Source organism: Camelus dromedarius, chromosome 9 (assembly GCF_036321535.1).
Source record: "Camelus dromedarius isolate mCamDro1 chromosome 9, mCamDro1.pat, whole genome shotgun sequence".
NCBI classification, from domain to species: domain Eukaryota; kingdom Metazoa; phylum Chordata; class Mammalia; order Artiodactyla; family Camelidae; genus Camelus; species Camelus dromedarius.
Genome location: NC_087444.1, coordinates 44,343,677 through 44,364,475, shown reverse-complemented (window position 1 = coordinate 44,364,475; position 20,799 = coordinate 44,343,677). Strand labels below are relative to the sequence as shown.

At 51.7% G+C, this 20,799-nt stretch overlaps 2 protein-coding genes across 6 annotated transcripts in view; one reads left to right on the top strand and one right to left on the bottom strand.

Moving 5' to 3' along the window:
- Positions 1-341: 341 nt before the first annotated feature.
- Positions 342-20,694, bottom strand: PLLP (plasmolipin). 3 transcript variants are annotated; one of them, XM_010985745.3, is made up of 5 exons: positions 20,509-20,682; positions 20,001-20,264; positions 4,453-4,626; positions 2,385-2,507; positions 342-1,295 (listed from the first exon to the last, which is right to left on the bottom strand). In XM_010985745.3, exons 2-5 carry the CDS (start codon positions 20,133-20,135, stop codon positions 1,179-1,181), a joined length of 549 nt encoding a protein of 182 aa, XP_010984047.2. In that variant the 5' UTR covers positions 20,136-20,264; positions 20,509-20,682; the 3' UTR covers positions 342-1,178. The 3 variants fall into 3 exon arrangements, with proteins under 3 accessions (XP_010984047.2, XP_064345207.1, XP_064345209.1); XM_064489137.1 differs by having other exon boundaries at positions 1,211-2,507; positions 20,507-20,694; XM_064489139.1 differs by lacking the exons at positions 20,001-20,264; positions 20,509-20,682 and adding an exon at positions 13,357-13,566 and having other exon boundaries at positions 1,211-2,507.
- CCL22 (C-C motif chemokine ligand 22) overlaps positions 19,338-20,799 on the top strand; it is a 69,343-nt gene continuing 67,881 nt past the window's right edge. For all 3 annotated transcript variants that reach the window (XR_010382294.1, XR_010382295.1, XM_010985746.3), the window contains exon 1: positions 19,338-19,705. The gene's annotated coding sequence lies outside the window, so the exon portion shown is untranslated. The remainder of the gene's footprint in view (positions 19,706-20,799) is intronic.

The window sequence follows — 20,799 nt, the reverse complement described above, 5'->3', positions numbered from 1 at the left end:
CCCAGCAAAGCAGGTAGGAAGTTGGCCTTCCCACCTCAGGTCCAAGAAGTGGTTGGTGCTGCTGAGTGACTCCAGGACTAGAACTGCCTTCTAATAGGCATTTGGAGCCTGTGTATCCGCAGGGGGCTGGTTCTAGGACTGCTACCAAAATCCACAGATGCTCAAGTCTCTTATATAGAAGGTTGAGTACAGTCAGTACACCCAACCCGCTATATCAGACAACTGGTGAATCCTTGGATATGAAACCCACGCATACGGAGGGCAGACTGTAGTGACTTACACCACAGCTTCCTGAAGTTTATAAGCTTCTATAACCATAATTCCCGAACAGCCTTTCCAAATAAGTTCTTCCATTTTTATTTTTGTAAAAAAACCAAAAACAACAAAGTCACCACCAAGCACAGGACAACTCACCAGCAAGGTCTTGGTCTCCCTCCCTCCCTCCTTCACGTCCCAGGTGCTATCAGCAGTGTCAGGGAGGTACTGATGTTAGCTTTTCCCAAAGGGAATATTACAAACAAGGGCTTAGAAGAGGGAAGGAAACCTGAAGTTTTTCATCACTGAGACGTTGCTTAAAACTGATTTGCTTTAAATAACTGGTATGTTTGAAATGCAGGAAAGGAAGACCGTGCTATCAGAATCATAACCCTCTTTCTACATATATCCCTGCAAGTGACATGTTGGCTTGGTGGAGGGCAGGGTCAGAATTGTTTTAAGGAATCAGAACAGTTTCATGAGCTTGCTCAGCAATCCCAGAACAAAAACTAAGATAAAGATAAATACATGCTGTTTGTTAGGCTTATTCTATGGTGGGTCAGGGGCTGCAGGTCATGGTTAGTGTATTTAGTGCCAGTGAGAAGGCTAGGTCCCAGCCTTGGACACCGGAGTCCTAAAGACAAAGCAGAGAGAGTCCCATGACCCTCATCACCTTCTGCTGAATACGAGGGATGGACAGGAGATCTTGGCTGCTGGCCTCTCCCCAGCCCACGCGCCTGCAGAGGAAGGATCCTGATTCCTTAGGAGTGTCGGGTGAGCCCCAGGAGTCTGATCAGCAGAAGAGCAAGTGTAGTCCCTTCTGGGCTGACTCCACACCAGGCTCAGGCTTCGGCTTGAGGGGCCACCTGCATGGGGACCCGGCAGCAGCCTTCATCCCCAAGGCGGCCCATGGCACAGGGGGTTTAGGCGTAGCCACCAGCCATCTGACTGGTGGCTGCATTGCTGCCTCCTCCTCGCCAGGCCTGGAAGCTGAAGAAAGAGCTCACTCCGTAGGCAATCATCACTAAACACGAAAAGAACTGAAAGAGAAGACAGCAAAGCTGAGTGTGCAGTGTGGCACACGGGGTGGGGGCTGTGATAGTGACCCGGGCACCAGGCAGCCAGGCACAGACAGCAACACCTGGGGCCCCTCAATCAACCAGAATGGGTTGCTCTGGCAGCCACACCAGCTCCTACTTAACTGTACACTCATTTAACAACTATTGGGGGCTGATGGGTACCAGGTTCTGGGATGCCAACATACTCTAGTGGGGGAAGCCGTTACCTACACAGGCAAGGTGTGTCAGACTGTGAAGGGCAACTGGACAAGGTGCTATGAGTGACCAAGGGGAAAGAGCTACTTCAGACACATCAGAGATTAAGTTTTAAAAGGCAACATTCAAAAGCTACCCTAGGAATTTTCTGGAATCAGTTACTAAGTACCCTACACTACTACCTATGGCCATATTCAGAAGCACCATGTCTTTATCCTGGTAACAGATCACAGATTTCAAAACCATTCTCACCAGGCAGAGTGAGGAAACCTAAGTCCTGGTCTACCCCAGACTCAGTCTAGGCATGTTACTTCACCTCTCTGAGCCTCAGTCTCCTTGTCTGTTGAAAGCACTGCCAGTCCCTGTGAAGAAGTGTCTGCAGGGCCTTGTAGGGTGAGGCATGGAAAGCATGGAGGGGGTTCTGGTACTTCCCTAGCTGCCTGATGTGGAGCCCAAGTTTTAGCTGCATGGGAGAGCCTAAGAATCTCCCACGTGGCCTAAACCAAAAGGCTCTTGCATGTGCTTTTTTCAACGGGGGTGGATAGAGTTTTTAACAGATTCTCCAAGGGGACATATGACCGTAAATGGGTGTGGCACAACTCATACTCATCAAAGTTCAGCAGTTAACCCAAAACTTCATTCACCACCCCGAAGTATTTCCCAGGCATTCTGGTTCCTCAGGGTTTTACTTGTAATTATGGAAGACTGTGAGTCCACTGAGAGTGAGGAGGGTAACTCAGCAGGTGGCAGGAGCCTGGTCTCGGGCCAGGGGAGCAGTGGAGTCCAGGGGCACAGACCTTGCTTTGGCCCATCTTCCCTGTAACTGCCCAGGGCATCCCAGGGAACCATACTCACAGAGGCAGCTGCCCGCTGGTTATACGGCCGGGTGCCCTTCAGGGATGTCAGTTCAACCGCAGCAGAGCAGGCGATGAAGGCCGTGATATAAAGAACGGTGGCGCCCACGTTAAAGATCATTAACTGTGGGGGAGGGGAGAGCAGGCTTAAGACATGAGACTTCTGGTAACTGTGGAACCTCCTGGTTCCTACTGGCACATCCCTTTAGTGGTCAGAACAAGGGTTGGGGCTCGAGGATGGGGATGGAGACACGTGAGTCTTTCTCAATAAAAGAGCTTCAAGAGGCAGCGGTCCACACGGGGTCAGCCTGGAGGCCATGTGAGCAGGGGGAGCTTATACACATGGAAGGCTAAGAGATGGGAAGGCTCCAAGTTGGGGCAGCAACAGTCCTACGAGGCAAAACCCATTCCTGATGGCAAGGAGCAGAACCCAGCCCCTCTGAGTGCTCCAGCTGAAGAACTCCGCCCTCCCCGTCACCCCTGCAGGCCTTGGCTCTGAGGCTGGCCCTGGGAGAGGTGCCTCACATCCCTCTCTGCCCCTAGTAGGAGGAACCTGTGTCTGCCTTTTAGCCACATCCTAGGCTCAGGGTCCCATGTCAAATGCCAGAGTGAGAATCCCCAAGCCAGGCTGGCAAGGAAGTGCCCTTGGCTGACAACGAGGCCCAAGTCCCATTTCCCCAGCGCCCGGCCCCTGGAGCCAGTTGACATTCTGCTAAGACTGCAAACTGGTAGCCCTCAGGATTGTTTGATTCATTCCATTGATTTTTTTAAAGAATTACCAACATTCAAAAGATAGATTCCATACGAAAACTCAGTCTGAAAATACCAAGGTTTGACACACCTGTGTTCCTACTAACAACAGTTAGAGCTAAGTAGAGGCAGCTTCCTACAGACAGATGGGGTAGCTTCTCCGGAACCCCTCCTGACCTGCCTCTGTCTTGCCTCTTGCCTGGGCCCTGAAGGGGGCTTGGAGCCCCCTCCCCGGAAAAGCCCAATTTGGCAATCCTAATTCAGCCTTCGCTAGGAGTGTAGGAGATACTGCCCTGCCATCATGGCCTGGGAAAGGAGCCTCTTGCCATCAACAGTTGTGGCCAGAGCCCCAAATCTGTGCTAACAGACACCAAGACCCCTCCATCTCTGGAGATATTTTTCTTCAAGGCTATTAGGACACAGGGCAGGGGCTGGACCCTAGCCAGGAAGTTGGGCTGCCCCCTCCTCATCCCAGGACCTTCCCTCCAAGCCCAGCACCCACTGCAAACACCACCTGGCTCCTGCCAGTGATGTCAAGATCTAACAAACCCGTTCTGTCTTGAGGATGACTCACGTTTCCTCAGCTTCAAAAGTCATTGAATTCTAAACAATGCTGCCTAGTCCCAGCCTTGCTTGTCTTACAATCATGTGCCTCTCTCGCCTCTCTGCTCACTGAAAGCCTCAGACCCCAGCTGCAGGGGTTTTCCGGGTCAGAGAAAAAAAGCCCCAGCAGCTTTCTCTATGTCTGGCCAGGGTACTTCCTATGGATGCTCAGCTCTGTGTCCTGAGACTGACCTGGGCAAGCCCGGGACACCACCCTCTTGCAGGCTGCAGGGGCCTCACCCTGGAGGTAGCGGGTGGATGCCACACTGCCCCCAACACATCCTGCACACACTGGGCCCAGCCTGTGGGGGGTTCAGCTTCTAGGCCCAGAGCCGCCAGCCTGGGCCCAGCCAGGGTCTGACAGACTCATTGCCACACGGTTCAAATCTCAACTGTCCCTCCAAAGGAAAAATACTTTCAAGATCCCAAATTACCTCTGGTTTCTACAGTCAACACTCACTTCTACTCCCATCAGAGAAGAAAGACCACAGAAAGTCAAGCCTGCATCTTCCTTGAGTCATGGCTCTCAGTGCTCAGAAAAACTGGACACTGGATCCATCAGTCCTCCTTCCCCCACCCAGATCTACAGACCAGAGAGGACTTCAGCCAACTCCCACCCACCACTTCTCATTTAGGGAAGGTCACATTGTCACAGCTACACCCAGAGGCAGAAGGGTCAGCCTGGAACCACCCCCAGGGTTCCTACCCAGACTCACCACCAGCGGCCAGGGCACCATGTACAGTTTCATGTGCAGCTGAAACAGGTAGAGGATGAAGAAGACGATTGTCACCAGCCAAAGGAAGACAGCGACGAACATCACCCAGCCGTAGGCCGGGTACAGGTGGTATGGGGTATCAGCAATCAGGGCCCACACCAGCAGCCCCAGCACCTGGAGGGGGTGAGACAGGCCAGAGTCTCTCAGAGCCCCCAGCACTCAGGCTGGAGGCCACAGACCAGACGCTTCCAAGCCTTTGCCTTGCAGTGCCCTCTGCAGGACACATTTCTCATTTACCCAAGAAATATTTGACTCCTACTGCATGCCAAGCCCTTGCCTTGTAACTCTTCCTCCTCTTTCAGATATCAGCTGAAATGTCACGTGCTCCAGGGCACCTTCCCTGCCCTTCTAGTCCAGATTCCAGAACCCTCTTCTGTGCTCACATGGCCCCCCCAGGTACCCATCACCCAGGACTATAATCCTGTTTCCTTCCCCAGACTGGAAGCTACAGCAGCAGTGACACCCACCCAGCTGCCTCCAGGGTGAGACCCCTGCAGCCCAGGAGAGGGTGGTGTCCCAGGTTCGCCCAGTTCCCAAGGGCAAGACGATGGTCTCCCTCATAGGTGCATCCCAGCACCCAGTACAGGACCTGGGCTCAGCAAGGGGCTCAGTAAAAGCTGCTGAAAGAAAGATGAAGTCACTGGCACATCCCTGAGGGAGGGACACTGAGTCCCAGGGACAGGAAAATGAACAGCCCATGGGCCTCTGGAGACCTCTGCCTGGCACCCCACCAAGCCCTCTCCACCCCACCTTCTCTGAGTCTCCTAATTGCCCCTCGAAGTGTTCTCATCCTTGCCTTACAGGTGAAAAACTGGGCCCCAGAGAGGCTAAAGGATCTATCACACCATTCCCACATGGTAGGGTGGGCCCCAGTATCCCTGCAGTGTGTGCAGCAGCTAAACAGACAGACTCTGGAGCTGATTGCCTGATTTAAAATCCTCTCCCCTTACAGCTGTGTAACATTGGGCAAGCTCACGACCTCTCTGTGCTCTGATCATGTCATCTGTCAAATGAGTATAATGAGCACACCTACCTCATAGGGCTAGATTAGGACCCATGGTTCATATACATAAATGAACTATTTGCAGTGGGGGATGCTGTGCTGCAGGGAATTCTACAGGGGCAGGTTGGCTGACCTGCCTTGGGGAGTAAAATCGGGGGAACTTGGCAGGTTGGGACCCAGCAAAGGGTCTGCTCTGAGAGGGAGCCCTACAGGTGGCACTTCACATGTGGCCATCCTGGCCCCTCCCTGCTGGCTGAGACCCTGTAGGCCGGGACATCTCCCTTCTCCACAGGGCATTCGTTCTCTGGAATCCCTGGCCAGTAGCAGGACTCAAGTTTGGCTGCTGAGGGAGGGAAGGGCCACCGGGCTTTGGAGAAAGGCCCTTTGGTGATGAAGACTCACAGAGAGCTGTTGCTCTTCCCTTGGACAGCATCCAGGCATGTGGCACCAAGGCTCCCAGTGACCTTGCCACCAACCCGAGGATGAGCCAACCATCAGCTGGATCCCAGAGAAGCAGCTCAGGAGCAAAACCTACCTCTGGCTGCTGGTTTGGGGGACAAAAAGCCCCCCTGGCTGCAAGCTCCCAGATCAGATACAGGAGAGCTGGTGCTCACCCCAAAGCAGCCAGAGCTGGGAGCGCCCCTGCCAAAGACCAAAAGGGAAATGCCGGTATCGATCCCTCCTATGTGCATGGGGACAGGCAGGAATGACCCTAGCTGAGGCCGGGAGTCCAGCAGTCCCTATGACAACTGTCCGTTCTTCCTTTGGGCTCCTCCCCGACAAGAGCCTGGGAAAGGGCGTGGGTGCTGCTCTTCCCGCAGCACCAACAGGAAGTGAGGGGTGGAGCCCTGGGTTCGGGAGTCAGGAGCTGGTCTTTCATCCTGCCTGTGCCGTGGGGCGCCCGGCAGTGCCTTCCCGCCCTGCGTGGCTCACCTCAGCACGGCAACGCGAGGCCACCCACTAGAACGCAGGGCCCCGAGGAATCCTGTTTTGGTCACTGCAGCATCTCCAGTGCCTTGCAGGGCCCAGCACACAGCACCTGCTGGATAAGTACGTGCTCAGGGCCTAATTGGTCTCAGTTTCCTTACCCAGGAAATAGAGGTCAGAAACCCGCCCTGCACAGGTGCTGTGTGTCACGAGAGGACGCAGGTGTGAATCTGTGAATGTGCTCCTGGCCCTGCCTCCCCCAACCCAGGACAGGAATGGGAGACCCAAGGAAGGCACCCACTCCCCCTTCTCTCCAGAGCTTTGCACTTGCTTCTCCCCTCTGGGGGGTGAGTCCCCAGGGCTGCCCACCCCACACTGCCCAACCTGTGCTCTCTAACCACGAACAGGCTGGCGGTGGCCAGTGGGGCCCACCCTGCAGGCAAGGAAGGTGGGACAGGTAGCAGGGCCTCGCAGGCAGTCACAGGGCTGGAGGCAGAGCCCTTACTCATGACAACCCAGGCTCAGGGTGTCAGCACAGACCACATCCCCCCAGTCCTTTACCACCCATCCTTAGGACACCCTGCCTGAAACAGACACATCAGCAGAGCCAAGAGCCCCCAGAGCTGAGGGACTGTTCCTAAGAACAGTCCTGAAGCAGCACCTCGCATGACCCTCCCTGGTGAGGACTGCGCATGTCAGGGACAGACAATTCTCTCTTCACTTAAAGCAGGGTCCTTACGGGCTCCCATGCCATTGTGTCGCCTGGTTCCAACTATCTGACAGGAAGTTAGAAAATGCAATGGACTGAAAATCAAGAAAGGACAAATTTGTTTTTATGTTACTGTACACTTATCAACCGTTGGCATCATTACTCATAGGCTTGGTCACAATAACCACATAATGCCCTCCGGCTCTACGCCAGGCCTCGGGTAAGCACCTTCCCTTTTATTGCATTGATTTCCCCATAACCCCCTCATGAGTCAGTATTATTTATTATCCCCATTTTCCAAACAGAAGCTCAGAGGGAAATGTGCCCATGGTCATCTATGGTCACCTGTGGATGAACAGCAGGGCAGGATTTGAACCCAGATCTGTGCTTCTCTGGAACCTGGGCTACACAGAGTTACCTAGTGATGTATAAAAAATGAGGTCACTTCAGCTGGCTCCGAGGGCCCCAGCCCAGCAGGCACCCAGACTGCCTGGTCTCTGCCTAGCCCAGGTTTCCAGATGAGCAAGCACACCCTCTGGGAGGTGAAGCTGCGGATAAGCAGTGGGAATTTCTGGTGTTCCTTCTGGCCTTGCTGCCCTGGCCCTGTGCCCAGGGAGCTGCCTCGGTTTCTGCCCTAGAACAAGGCCCATTCTTCCATCTGAACCAGACAGACTGGTTTTTCCCATCCCTTCACCCCCAGCCCAGGACAGGGCACCCCCACATGTGCTGACCCTCTGCTGGCCTGGGTGACCCTGCACAGGAGGCTGGGCCCAGGCCTCATCTCCAGAAGCTGCACGAGCCACTGGACCCCTCCCTCCTGCTGTGGACCCATGGTCGAATTTCAAGAAGGGGCCAGAGGACTTGTCTTATTGTCCAGTATAGAACAGTAAACCCCACTGTTCAAAGGGAGACAGTGACAGGTGGTAGAGAGCAAGGCTGAAGGCCCTGACTGCCACCTGTCCACAAGGTTTCACGCAGGCCCCTCTGTCTGGGACAGTCACCTGGCTACTCCAACACTTTCTGAGCACAGGCCTTGCCATGTGCATCCCTCTGGGTTCATTCATTCAACAAATATTCCTTGAGTACTGACCACTGTGTGACCTGAAACACTAAAAGCCCTGCCAGCATGGAGCTCCCACTCTACCAGGGGAGCTAGATAAAAACCCAATAGTGAGTGAAATGCAAGTGCAGGGTAAGTGCTATGGGGGAAAAATCCAGCTGAGAAGGGACAAGAAGGCCAAGAAAGATCTCACAAAGGCGGAGGAGGGTGCGAGAGGGGGAGGGGGAGGGAGGGAGCCACATGTGGAGAGCAGAACTGTGTGCCGTTACTTCTGAGGGCCCATGTCTCTTGCCTATATGTTCATCTGTTCCTATGTTTCTTTGTAGGTGTCTATACATATGCCTGTGCATCTTACTTTTAAAAATAGACACACACACACACACACACACACACACACACACACACACACACACTCTCAAACCCCCTCCCCTTGGGCCTTCCAAACTCTCCGAGGGCCCTGCAATGCCTCCTCAGGCACACACTGCAGATAAACAAAGAGAACTGTCCGGAAATCTTGAAGGAAAAAAAAATCCCTCTTCTTCCTGAAAACCTAAAGATTTCAGACTAGGGATTTTCTCTTCAAACAAGAGCTGTCAAAAAGGTCACACTCACATATGCCCCAGGACCTTTGCACCTGCAAAAAAAATTCTCAACAATTAGATAAGAGAGATTTTTGTTAAAACACCTGCAGGGCTAGAGAGGAGAGGGGTTAGTTACAAATGCCGGACCAAGAGGCATTCCTCTGTCAGAGTGGGCCCTAATCCAGTGACTGGGGTTCTTTTAAGAGGGAAACTGGACACAGAGACACACAGGGAGAACACAACATGAAGATGGAAGCAGAGATTACAGTGATGTGTCTCCAAACCAAGGAACACAAAGGATTGCTGGCAACCACCGGAAGCTAGGAGACAGGCATGGAACAGATTCTCCTTCAGAGACTCCAGAAGGAACCAACCTTGTCAACATCTTGATTTGGGACTTCTAATATTGTGAGACAATACATTTCTGTTGTTTTAAGCTACCCAGTTTGTGGTATTTTGCTATGGCAGCCCTAGGGAGCGAATACATCTTTCTTAGCTACTGTTAGAGTTTCTGCGAATGGCTTTTATGGTCTGATTTAACTGTGGGATGTTGGCATCAGTTCTGATGGGAAGTTGGCCTATTAACACCCTGGGTTCAAGCTCTGACCCTGCCAACTTACTAGCTGTATGATCTCGGGCAAGTTGCTGAATCTCTCTATGCCTCATCCTCAAAATGTGCCTACCTCACAAGGTAGATGTAAATGAAGTAATATATGTAAGGGACTTAGACCAACCCCCAACATAGTCTTAACACTCAGTACATGGTCTAACGTAATTATCACTAAGGTTAGAACATGGGTTTTCCAATCCATTCTCTGTGCCTGGTAGTAATAGCATGTGTAGTTCCTAGGGGTGTGAGGCCTGGGGGACTATTTCTAATCTGAAGCACCAGGCACAGTGCCTGGCAGATAAGGGCCCCATGCCAGTGGGGCTCTGCCCATCTTTCAGATAAGGCAGCTGTGCTTATCCAAATGGGGGGGGGGGGCAGAATCCAGCCCCACCCTGCCCTAGGACACCTCCTGCACTACACTACCTCACTCCTCATCAGGGTCCCTGGGCAGAACCCTTCACTCCTTCAGACCTCAGTCTTTCCCTCTGTACAATGGGAGTAGGGACGTCTGCTCGGTGTTCTTCAAGGCTCCCCTCAGTCGGAGGCCTGATACTCCTCAACACAGGCCTCCTTCAGGAAGATCCAAAGCCTTCCCTTCCTTGTACTTGCTGGAGGGATGTCACCAATCCCATAAGCCCTCAGCTGAATTCCTCTATTGCCCAAAGATGGTCACCCCAACTCTCCTTTTAATCCTCTCTACTTCCTGGGCTGGGTCAGACCCTTGTAGATTTGCTGTGTGGCCTTAGAAGAGTCACCTCACCTTTCCAGTCTGTTTCTTCATCTGACATGAGAGAAGTTGGGCAAGGACACCTACCCTGGTCACCTCCTGGGTATGTCATGCAGGCAGAATAACATAAAGGAAAAAGTTAGCAGTTGTAAAGGTCATGAGTGGCTAGGAGGGCCATTAGACAGCCAAGGGGTTCTGGGGAGTAAACCGCATAGTGAGGGCGCCTGGATGGGGGACAACACCTCAGAGCCTGGAGGCTGACAAATTCAGCAGCTGCCAAGGCAGGAAGGCAGGTCACAGAAATGACTCAGGTGGGCCAGGTGGGGTCTGGGGGTGCTGAGAGCAGCTGCTGGTGTCTAGGGGAACGCAGGCAGAACTTCGGATTTTTCAAGGGACATTATAAATCTGAATTTCTATGTGAAATCTTCAGCTTTTTAAATGTTGGCAACAAAACCAAATGTTTTGGAAACAATCTGAAGGCAGGACTCGCCCAACAGCCCCCAGGTCTCCCTTCTCCCTACTGCACCCTCCAGAACACTGAGGCCCGGGGGCCACATGACGCTTTTCCGGGGTTCCCCCTCACAGGGACACATCTGGGCAGCTGAGGACACTCAGAACTTGGCCTGGCCGGACCCAGCCTCCACCCCCACCCTGGCCCTTCTCCCTACAGTGAAAGGGACTTTATGGGGACAAAAAGCCACCCATTGTGTCACAGGAGACAAAGGCGCAGGGGACAGAGGCTCCGGGTGCCTGGGTGGCCACAACAACACCACACACCACCTCCTCTTGTGCAGGGGTCTGGCTGGAGGGGAAGGCTCCTTGGAATTCCCACGCTATACACTCTGAGCCCTTGAGAATCCTGGGGCCATCATACACCAGCTCTACAGGAGGCACGAAGGCAGATTCAGAACCCAGCCTGAGCCAACTGACTGGGTCTGGGGTGGTATTTAACTCAGGCAAGCCTCTCTTTTGCTACCTGAAGAGCAGGCACGTGAGCTACCAAATTAAATTTCAGTCATTAAACAAACTCTCCAGAGGGCCCGCTCTGTGCCAGGCGCCGTTCTAGGCCCTGGGAGGGCTGGGCAGCCAGGGTCCCCACCCACGTGCATGCAGCTCCCAGCCTGGGCTGTGGCAGGGAGAGGCTGAGGATGGAACAGTGGCTCTGGGCCTGGTTCACCTCCAGGGCTTTCCAAATGCAGACTTCATCACATTACTTCCTGTTCCTGAGTCCCCAGTCTAAGAACTAGAGATGGAAGAGATTGCTGCACAGCTATCCCGTGGCCCAAGGCCCGCTAATGAGGAAACTCCTGTGCCTGCATGCAGCCTGCATGTCAAGAAGCCCATTGCCACCCCTGTTCCTTTGGGGTCTCTCTCAGGGTTCTAGAAAAATCTTCCCAACATGAAGCTCAAGCTGCTTTCTGCTTACCCGCTTGCTAGTTCCCATCCTGTACTCTGGGACCAGGGCAGGATCCCCTGCAGCTCCCTCAGACCATCTATGAGCAGGAACTCGGGGCCTGGTCCTCGCTGAATTCCACCACACACAACTCACCAGCTGACAAGGAGCGACCAACACCTGGCCCTGCCACCCAAACAGAAACAGCAACCATCCACCACACGTGGAAGGCTCGGCAGCCTTCACCTCTTTCCACTTACAGATGGTTAAGAAAAGGTCACCCAGACAGTAACACTGAATTCAAGACCATTGCTTGCTGCTGTGTGATCCTGAGAAAGTGCCTTCTCCTATCTGGGCCTGAGGGGCCTTCAAGTGTCATTTTCATAGCTTTTTGCCGCACCCATAAATGATCTGTTGTATTTTTTTTAATTCACTATTTTCACTTATCTGAAAGATTTTTTGATAAGTTATTTTATTTTTTGAAATATGCAATATACTAACATGATAGGTAATGAAATGGTGTCTTTAGCATGTCTCCCTCCTCCCCTGATACTCAATTTCTTCCCCAGGGGCAACAAAGAGTGGTTTCTTGAGTGTCTCACCAAAGACTACCTGCGCAGGCGCGCACGCACGCACGCGCACACACACACACACACACTTCAGATAGGCGTGTCTGTATATTTACACAGCCTATGTGTATTTCTCTTATATAAATGACAGTATTCTACACAGTTTTTCACCTCACTTTTTCCACTTAACCACTTAGCCTGTAGATTGTCCACTTAGCCTGTAGGTTGTCCATCATTACATATGGAGCTGCCTTATTGTTTTCTTTGAGAGGTAAGACATTATCTTTTTGTTTTTTTAATGGAGGTACTGGGAATTGAACCCAGGACCTCATGCATGCTAAGCATGAACTCTACCACTAAGCCATACCCCCACTCCCAAGACATTATCTTTTTACTAACTGCATCTTATGCCACTGCACAAATGTATCATAATCTATTTAACCAATCCTCATTGATGAATAGTATTCATCACACAAGAATTTGAGAAAGAAACTTCTAAATCACTAAAAGATGGAAAACTTGCATTATCTACCACAATAGAAGCTAACTATAAAATTAAGTACAACAAAAGTGTAACAACGTTAATACATCCTTGACAGAAGTAGTTGTCTTCCCTGGATCAAGAGATCTCTCTTTTAAAAAGAAAGTGTTGGGAAAGCATTACAGACACTTTGGCACTCAAATGAGGCTGTCACTTTAGTGGTCTTTCAGCAGTATGACTGACTATGGGTGACGTGACACTTCCCAAGTTCTACAAAGGAGGATTTCTTTATTACCTCTAAGAGTGAAAGTCCTAACTCTGACTCAATTTCCAGAAGCCAGAAAGAAAAAAAAGGAAAAGGAAAGAAAATTAGAAATTTAGCAACTTAAAAATCTGTATGGCAAAATCCCCACCAAAAACAAAACAAAACAAAACAAAACAAAAAAAACCCAACCATAAGCAAAGTCAGAAAAACAAACTGGGAAAAAAATATTTGCAAATCATCTAGCATCCTGAGGAACTGATACCACAAAGATCAGTAAGTGAGTAGAATGGGAAAGAATACAAACACACAGGGAAATGCAAATGACTCAAACATATTTTTTAAAAGGTCAACCTCACTCATAAGAGAAATGCAAAATAAAGCTACCCTGACCTGCCGGTCAGACCAGGGCACATGCTCCTGTGTTAATTCACCATGCTGGTGAGGCTGGCTGGTGGGGCGTGAGGGTGACCCCTATGGAGGGCAAATGACAATCTCTACCAAAATCACTAACACACGTACCCTGAGCCAGTGGTTCCCACTTCCAGAAATGGACCGTACAGATGTGCTCTGGGGCTTAGGCGAGATCATTCACTATAACAGAGTGGAACCCAAGTGTCTGCAACAAAGGGACCAGCCACACAACTCACACCACAGCTGCAGGACAGGATGCTACAGAAGCCCCAAGAGAAGCGATCATGCTTCACACACTGAGATGAAAAGACCTCCGAGACACATTTTTAAGTGAAAAAAGAAAAGTGCAGAAGGATGTGGACAGACTACAGCCCTGAAGTAGTGAGGCTCCATAGCCACATTTGCGGGTATGTCCTTAAAGCCTAAAACATACCAGGGAAACTGAGAAGAGAGGGCCTGGGGGGCGGTCAACTCTAACCAAAAGAGACAGAGATTTTTCACTATACTCTTTTCCATTCTACTTTATTGTGGACCGGTAAATATCTTATCTATTAAAGAAATTAAGGAAATAAAGGATTAAAAAAAAAAAAGAAAGATACATGTAGCTTTACTTGCAACATTACAGAACGTCCCTAGGTGTATAGCCAAGGGGGGAAAGCACGGTAAGGCACACCTAGCTGTGCTTTGATAGGGATTATGTGTAGGAATATGCATTGACTCCCTCAGGAATGCCACACCGGCAATGGTGGTTGCCTCAGGCAATAGTGGTTGCCTCAAGCGAGGGCTGCAGATGGGATGGGGGGGCGTGGGGGGACACAGTGTCAGGGATGAGAGGTTGCATTTTCATTAATAGCCCTCTGTACTGCTGGAACGTTTTGCTGTGTGTCTGTATAGTTTTTTTTCAAAGAATAAAAACATTTTTAAAAAATGGGCCCATCAATAGAGAAATGGCTAAATGAGCTGGGGCCCTAGCAGTGATGCCCTGGGATAGCCTGAAACAGTTAAGGAGGGAGGCAGCTCTGTATAACATGAAGAGATGCAGGTGCACTGAGCGAGAAAAAAAGCAACTGAACAAAGGATACAGTATAAAACCATCAATGTTATTTAAAATGCACACGAAAAAGAACTGAAAACACCCCAAACAGTGGTCCTCTTGGGGAGAGGCAGGTGACCCAAGAATAACTTTAGCCTTACCTGTAATAGGTGTTTGCTTTTTAAGGAGAATGTGTCTGTATGTTTGTTATATATACATATAAATGAATTCCAAACATTCAGCACCCTTTCAGTCACAAAGTGGGGCGTGTGGGCAGAGCTAACAATACAAGGCACTGGTTTGCTCCGCACAGTGTAGTTGGGTGGGAGGTGGTGAGTACGCAGGGCCAGCCTAAGGAGACTGAACCCACAAAACTCAGTGTAAGGAAAGCCCTGGAAGTCCCCAGCACTGCGATTCCAGTATGGCCAACCTCTGCTCACACCTCTCAGACCCCAATGACTTCACCTAGCCAGCCTCTTTCTGGAGGAAAGAGTTAACTCTCAGGCCCTGCCCTGCCCACAGCCTGGAGAGGAGCTGACCTGCCTTGTGGGGCTGGAGATAGAGTCAGGATTACCAAAAGGAAAAACTTTCTAACATCCCCAGGTGCACAAGGATGGAGCAGGTAGCCTTTAGAGGGACTGAGCTCCCTGTCCCTGGAAACATGCAGGCTTCTGTTGAGGACACACCGAGCAAGCATAAGAGCCCTAGGATTCTATGACCCTGTGGCTCCTAACATACACCACATTAAGGCATCATCTTCCATATTCCTCCCAAGCCCACCATCACCATTTCACAGGCAAGGAAACTGAGGCTTAGGGATATTAGGGAACTTACCCAAGATCACATGGAGAAGAAAGGGTGTAACCGAATAGGAACCTATGGGGCAGGACCCTATGGGGCATTCCCGGAACAGACCCCTCTCCCATCTCCTCTGCTGTAGTTCCTGAGGGACCTAGATAATGGTACTGATGCTCACTTCCCGAGTTGTTTTACAGATGCAAAAACCCGCACCAAATAGAAGAAATTAACTACTTGATCATGAGCCCCGGGACCTACTGGGGCCTAAGGACTGATCATGTTAACCACCCTGTTACCTCACCATCAACCAATCAGAATTGTGGAGGAGCTGATCACAGAGCTTCCCTCACCTGGCCTTCAAAAAAGCTTTGCTGAAACCCAAGCCAGGGAGTTCAGGCTTTTAGAGCTCAAGCCACTTACCCTTCTTGTATTGGCACCTTTACAACAGATGTTGCATTTTCCTTCACTCAACCAAGTGTCAGCAGATTTACTGCGTGCCTGTGAGCAGACCCAAGTTTGGTTCAGTAACAAGGGCAGGGGCAGGATTTGAAGCCAAGGCTCTCTGCTTCTAGGCTTCTGCTCCAACCAATACTCACCACCACCCTCGGATCACTGTGATCGAGTGAGTGGCAGGTGGGGCTTCTGCTCAGTTTATTCACTTGCCAACTGGGAACTGTGTGACCACCCCCAATCCCAGGAGTAGGGCAAGAAGGAAGGACAGAAGTTGCCAAACACAAATGGCCCTCCTGCCACAGGCCATTCATATGCTTTCTATGTCCTGAGCCTCAAGGATGCCTTCTGAATGCTGGGCCTTTAGACAAAACATTCCAAGGTTCATCTGCTCCGAACCTCCTTCTTACTACCCGCTTCCACATAACTAAACCCTTCAGGGCCCATTTCTGGCAAGAAGCCTTCTCAAGTGGCCCTGAGCCCTCATGAGTCTCCCCTTTCAGAAATGTCTCTCCTTCCTCTCCAAAGCACCCCCACCCCCCACCAAATAACCAAAAGCGAAACAACAGAAAGCAGAGCTAGAGTCAGAGTTCAGATTCTCAGATCTGTGAGCAAATACCAGCTCGGTGCTCTACACTGTGTGCCTTTGTTCAAGTTCCTCAACCTCTCTGAGTCTGTTTCCTCATCAGTAAACCCAGGTAGATCACCTTTTTCCCCAGGGCTTGGGGAAGATTTTTAAAAAGATAAGAAAGATATGTGCACTTAACAGCGTTCACTTTATCCTTACTCTAGAAAGACTTTGGGGATCAGCCATAAACACACAGTTAACCACATCTTCCACATTCCTCCAGCCCCTAGCCACACAAGGATTTGCAGCATCAAAGCCTCCAGGTTTTCATGATCAAGAGTTGTCTCTAGATCAAACTTGCCTACTTCCTTTTTTAGATGCTTTTTATCTGCATGAATTTATTTGCAAAAATTCAAGTTTCCCTTTTTGCCTAGGCTGCTAGGAAACTTGATAAGGAATCAACAGCCTTAAACTTGCTACAGATTCCAGATCTCTTTTCAGCTCTTTTAAAATCAATCCCCATCCACACACACTACCAACTCTTAAAAATATTATTAATTTAATTCTTCTGTCATACGTGACAATATCATATTCCATCTGGTGTTCTTTCTGGAGCTAGATGGGGTGGGGGGAGTGATAAATCAGTGAACACTGAGGTTGATTCTTCAGGACACATTTAATACTAAACAAAGAGCAGATCATCTTCTCAAGAAGCCAGGGCCTTTCTGTCCAGCCCCCACCCCACCATACCCCTCCCATATTTGGAACTCTTCACCAAATCCCAGGAAACAAAGGGGTCTGATGAAGAATTAGCTTTCATCTTCGCATCTACTGCCTCCTCCAGGCAGCCTTCCCTGATCCTTCTACAGGAAGCTCATCTTTTGGACACCTCTCTCACAGACCAAGAGCTTCTGGAGAGCAGGTGCTGGGCCTAGGGTCTCCATTACACCCTCAACAGCACCACACCCAGTGCCCAGCAGGAGTACAGCTGAGAGTGGTAATTAAGAGCACGGACCAGAAAAGTCCGACCACTCAGCTTAGATCCCAGCTCTATCACTGTGAGCTCCTGGGCAACGAACTGACCTCTGAGCCTGTTTCCTCACCTATAAAGTGGGGAAGAATAAGAGAATATGAAGCTCTTGGCAAAGGGCTTGGAGCCTAGTTTGCACCTGAGTGGTGGGAGCTAGGATGGCTTCCCAGCAGATGTGATGCCTGGTGAGTAAACCCCCCCAATCTCAGACCCAATGGAACTGTCCGTTGCCAGAGAAACAGTTCAGGAAGCAGCTTCTTGCACAAGCCAAATGAGGAAGCCAATTGATGCAGGTCTTCAGAACTCTGATGGGAGACCCTCAACCACCCACCTCCGGTGCCCCAAAATCACTGCAGAGAGGGCAGAGGAAGGCCACCCCACTCACACCCTCGGAGTCTAAGTGCCAGGCTCTGCCACGGGTCTCCGGGCCAGTCCTACAGTCTATGGACACCTCAGCGTCTACATCTGTCCGAGGGGAATGACCCAGATGCTCAGCACTGGGCTGCTAAGCCAACAGGGACTCCCAAATCAAAGACACAAGCCTCCTCCAGCGCAAGCTACCCCAGTCCTTGGAGGCACAGCAGGGCCCTCCTCTAGTTCCCTTTATTCCAAGTCTCATTGTTCAAATGCAAAAGGAGCTGATGATCACGTCCTGTCCACCAGGAGCTAACCCTGGGACACACTATGCTGCCTCATCGTCCTCAGCCCAGCAGAGACACCTCTGCTGTTCCAAAACCCCCTAAGGCTGAAAACAGAACACTCGCAGAAGTATTCAAAGCCCTTGGCTTCTGGCCACCCAGAGGAGCAAAATCTATCACCCCAAAATGCATCTCTTTGGCATATTATTTAAGCTGGTCATTTTCTAAGAAACAGCAGACATGGGAAAAACTACTCTGGAAACCAAGGAGCAGTTACCCTTTTTTAAGATTCATTTACATTTGTAAGGTTGCCTCCCTCACTTTATCAAGAAGAGGAGGACAACCAAATCTCTAGAAACACATCAAAGGAAAAAGCAAGGACTGAAATCTGCATCACAACCTTACCCTGGTTTACTGTGCTTTTCCTGGTCCCCTCCCATAACTGACTCCCCACCCTCAACATCCTCTTTGGTCTTTAGCTGAGAATGGATTTAAGCTGAGGGCTTTGGTCATTTTGGTGAGTTACTCAGTTTTAAGGGGGTCTCTCCCACAAGTACATGTTTAAACTTTGTTGGATTTTCTTCTGTTAATCTTTTCCATGTCAATTTAATTCATAGAACAGCCAGAAGGACTAGGTGGGTAGAGGGAAATTGCTTCCTCCCCTACAAGGCTACACCAACCTGTTGGCTACTCCGCCCACTTCCATTTCCCCAGCCCCAAGCCTCAGCTCACACAGTGCCCTGTCCTCTGAACACCTTTCCCTACCTCTGTCTCAGATTTCAGTGAAGTCCCTGCTCAAAAGCCACCTGTCCTCCATCAGCCTTCCTGGACTCAGAATTCATCTCCCTCTCCTCTGCCCTTTCACACCCCTGGGACTGGGTTCCCTTCCTGCTCGCTACTGTGCCCTTCACAACCTGACCAGAGCCCAGCACCCAGTGTCGCTCCAGACAGGCTCTTTCTTTCTGCAGATTTAAATTAGTCCCAGGATGGGATTTACCGTCCTCCTCCCCTCCCCTCTCCAGAGAATCTCCCAGACTGCTCAGGGAGAAGAGTTCAAAATGTAGATTTCTGGGCTGCAGTTCCAGAGATTCCCATGCCACCTTTTTTGCGGGGGTGGGGACCAAGATGTACATTCCAAACAAACCCCTCCATGAGAGTCTGAGGCTGAGATGGGGGAGGGGGCCCACAGGAAGTGATTTGTGGAATTCTGAAAGGGAGATAGCACTGGCCCAAGAGGGGGCAGGTGCTCACCTAGGGTAAGGAAGACAGAGGTTGGGTCTCTGACCACCCTGCCTTCGGCCCTAAGCAGGGTGGCCCTGCTAGCACCCAGCAGTGGGAGAGCGGGACGTACCCTAAAGGAAAATGGATCCTAGCCCACCTTCAATTCCCCCTTAGTTCTCTGAAAATGGGTCAGGCCCCTCCCACTGGGGCAGCCACACAGACTCGCACCCAGAGGGTGCTATGTAGGGGAAGCTAACACCCTCAGGCCTGAGACTGGTGTGTGGAGAGAGGGGGTGTTCCCAGGGGTCAGCCTCAGCTGAGGTTTACAGAGGTATGGGAGACAGAGGAGTCTTGCCTCTGGTGTCCCACAAATCATTCCCCCAGCGCTGGGCGCGGTATCTCGGCCCCACCCCACCAGCCTAACCGGCCGGAACCCAACATGTAACCCGGTGGAAGCCAGAAGGGCCCGGCCTCACAGGGCCCTGCCTAAGTGTCTGTGCTGGACCAGATGTACCCTTTGGATTAGACGAGTGTTCTGGGTTGTAGTCACCGCTGGGAATTCGGCATTGGGTCAGCTGAGAGTGGACTTTGTATATCAGCCTAGATGCTGGAGGGCTAAGGGAATAGTCCCGGCCAAAGGAGAGACAGCGAGAACGTCGTGCGCAGTGGCTGTGGCTTATGCGAGCGCTTCTGTGGGTGGCCTCTTGGCTACCACCGTGGTGAGTGGGGGGATGTTGGGGCGCTGGAGGGTGCATTCTGAACATGGGTGCACCGTGCGCGCGCTCGCAGAGACAACTAGGATGTCTCGGGGTGAGAGGGTTCCAGGGTGATCTCGGGGGCGTCCGTCCTAGAGGCGTCCCCGGGGTAGTCTAAGTGCGTCGGGGCTCATGTGAGCTTGGGTTGGGAATGTAAGGGGAGCGAAGAAAAAGAGCATCTCCGGAGTCCCCGACCCCTCCAGGCCCAGTTCGGATTCCCCCCAACACAACCGGCCCCGGGCCCCACAAGCGCGCTCACCAACTGCAGCAGCATGAGCGCACCGAGGCTGGAGCGCAAGAAGCCCAGATCGGGGCGCAGCGCCGAGACCGAGGCGCCGGCTCCCTGCGCGGGGCTGCTGGTCCGTGTGCTCACTTTAGACGGGAACTCGGCCATGGCGTCTCCGTTTGCCTCCCGAGGTTGCTCCGGCCGCCGTCGCCGCCCCTCCCACGGCGGCCGGCTCCTGCGCGGCTCCACCCGCAGGGCTCCGGCTCCCGCTGTGGATCTCGGCGCTACGCGCGGCTTCTGGAAGCGAAGCAGAGAGTCGCCAGGTGCGGCTGGAATCCCGGCCCCGCCCTCGCCGCGGGCCCCGCCCCTTTAACCCTTCGCTCCCCACTGGCTGGTCCAGCCTCGAGCCACATTAAGTTGCCATCCCTTTACAGACGGAGAAACAGAGGCCGCGGTCAATGATACGGGTCCGCCAGAACCAGCCTAGATAGCAGCACGTTTCTCTCCCGGGAAAGCCACCTGCTGGCAATTCCCCCCACACCTGCGGCAACTTTGACCGCCCCTCCGCGGCCTCCTAGCTCGTAGCTTCCGAGCCTCGAGATAAACTGGTGGCAGGTCGCAAAGCAGACCACTACTGGCTCCCTCCCGGATGCCTCTCGGACGCTGTGTGCGCTCAGGCGAGCGCCTGTTCCTCTCAGAAGTCTCCGCTTAAAGCGGGATCGGTATCCCTGGGGGACCGAGTACCCAAGAGGGGAGGGTCTGGGTAAATTGGGAGTGCACGTAGAAGGGGGCGGTGCTTTTACAACTCAATTGATGTGGTGTTCTCTTTTGA

What these genes read in the sequence shown, in the direction of transcription:
- PLLP (XM_064489137.1), bottom strand. Translation starts at nt 20,135, where the DNA reads ATGGCCGAGTTCCCGTCTAAAGTGAGCACACGGACCAGCAGCCCCGCG. An exon ending in CGCTCATGCTGCTGCAGTTG is followed by an intron (nt 4,627 to 20,000) that starts GTGAGCGCGCTT and finishes CACCCCCTCCAG; the next exon opens with GTGCTGGGGCTGCTGGTGTG. An exon ending in TGGTGCCCTGGCCGCTGGTG is followed by an intron (nt 2,508 to 4,452) that starts GTGAGTCTGGGT and finishes CCTCCCCCACAG; the next exon opens with TTAATGATCTTTAACGTGGG.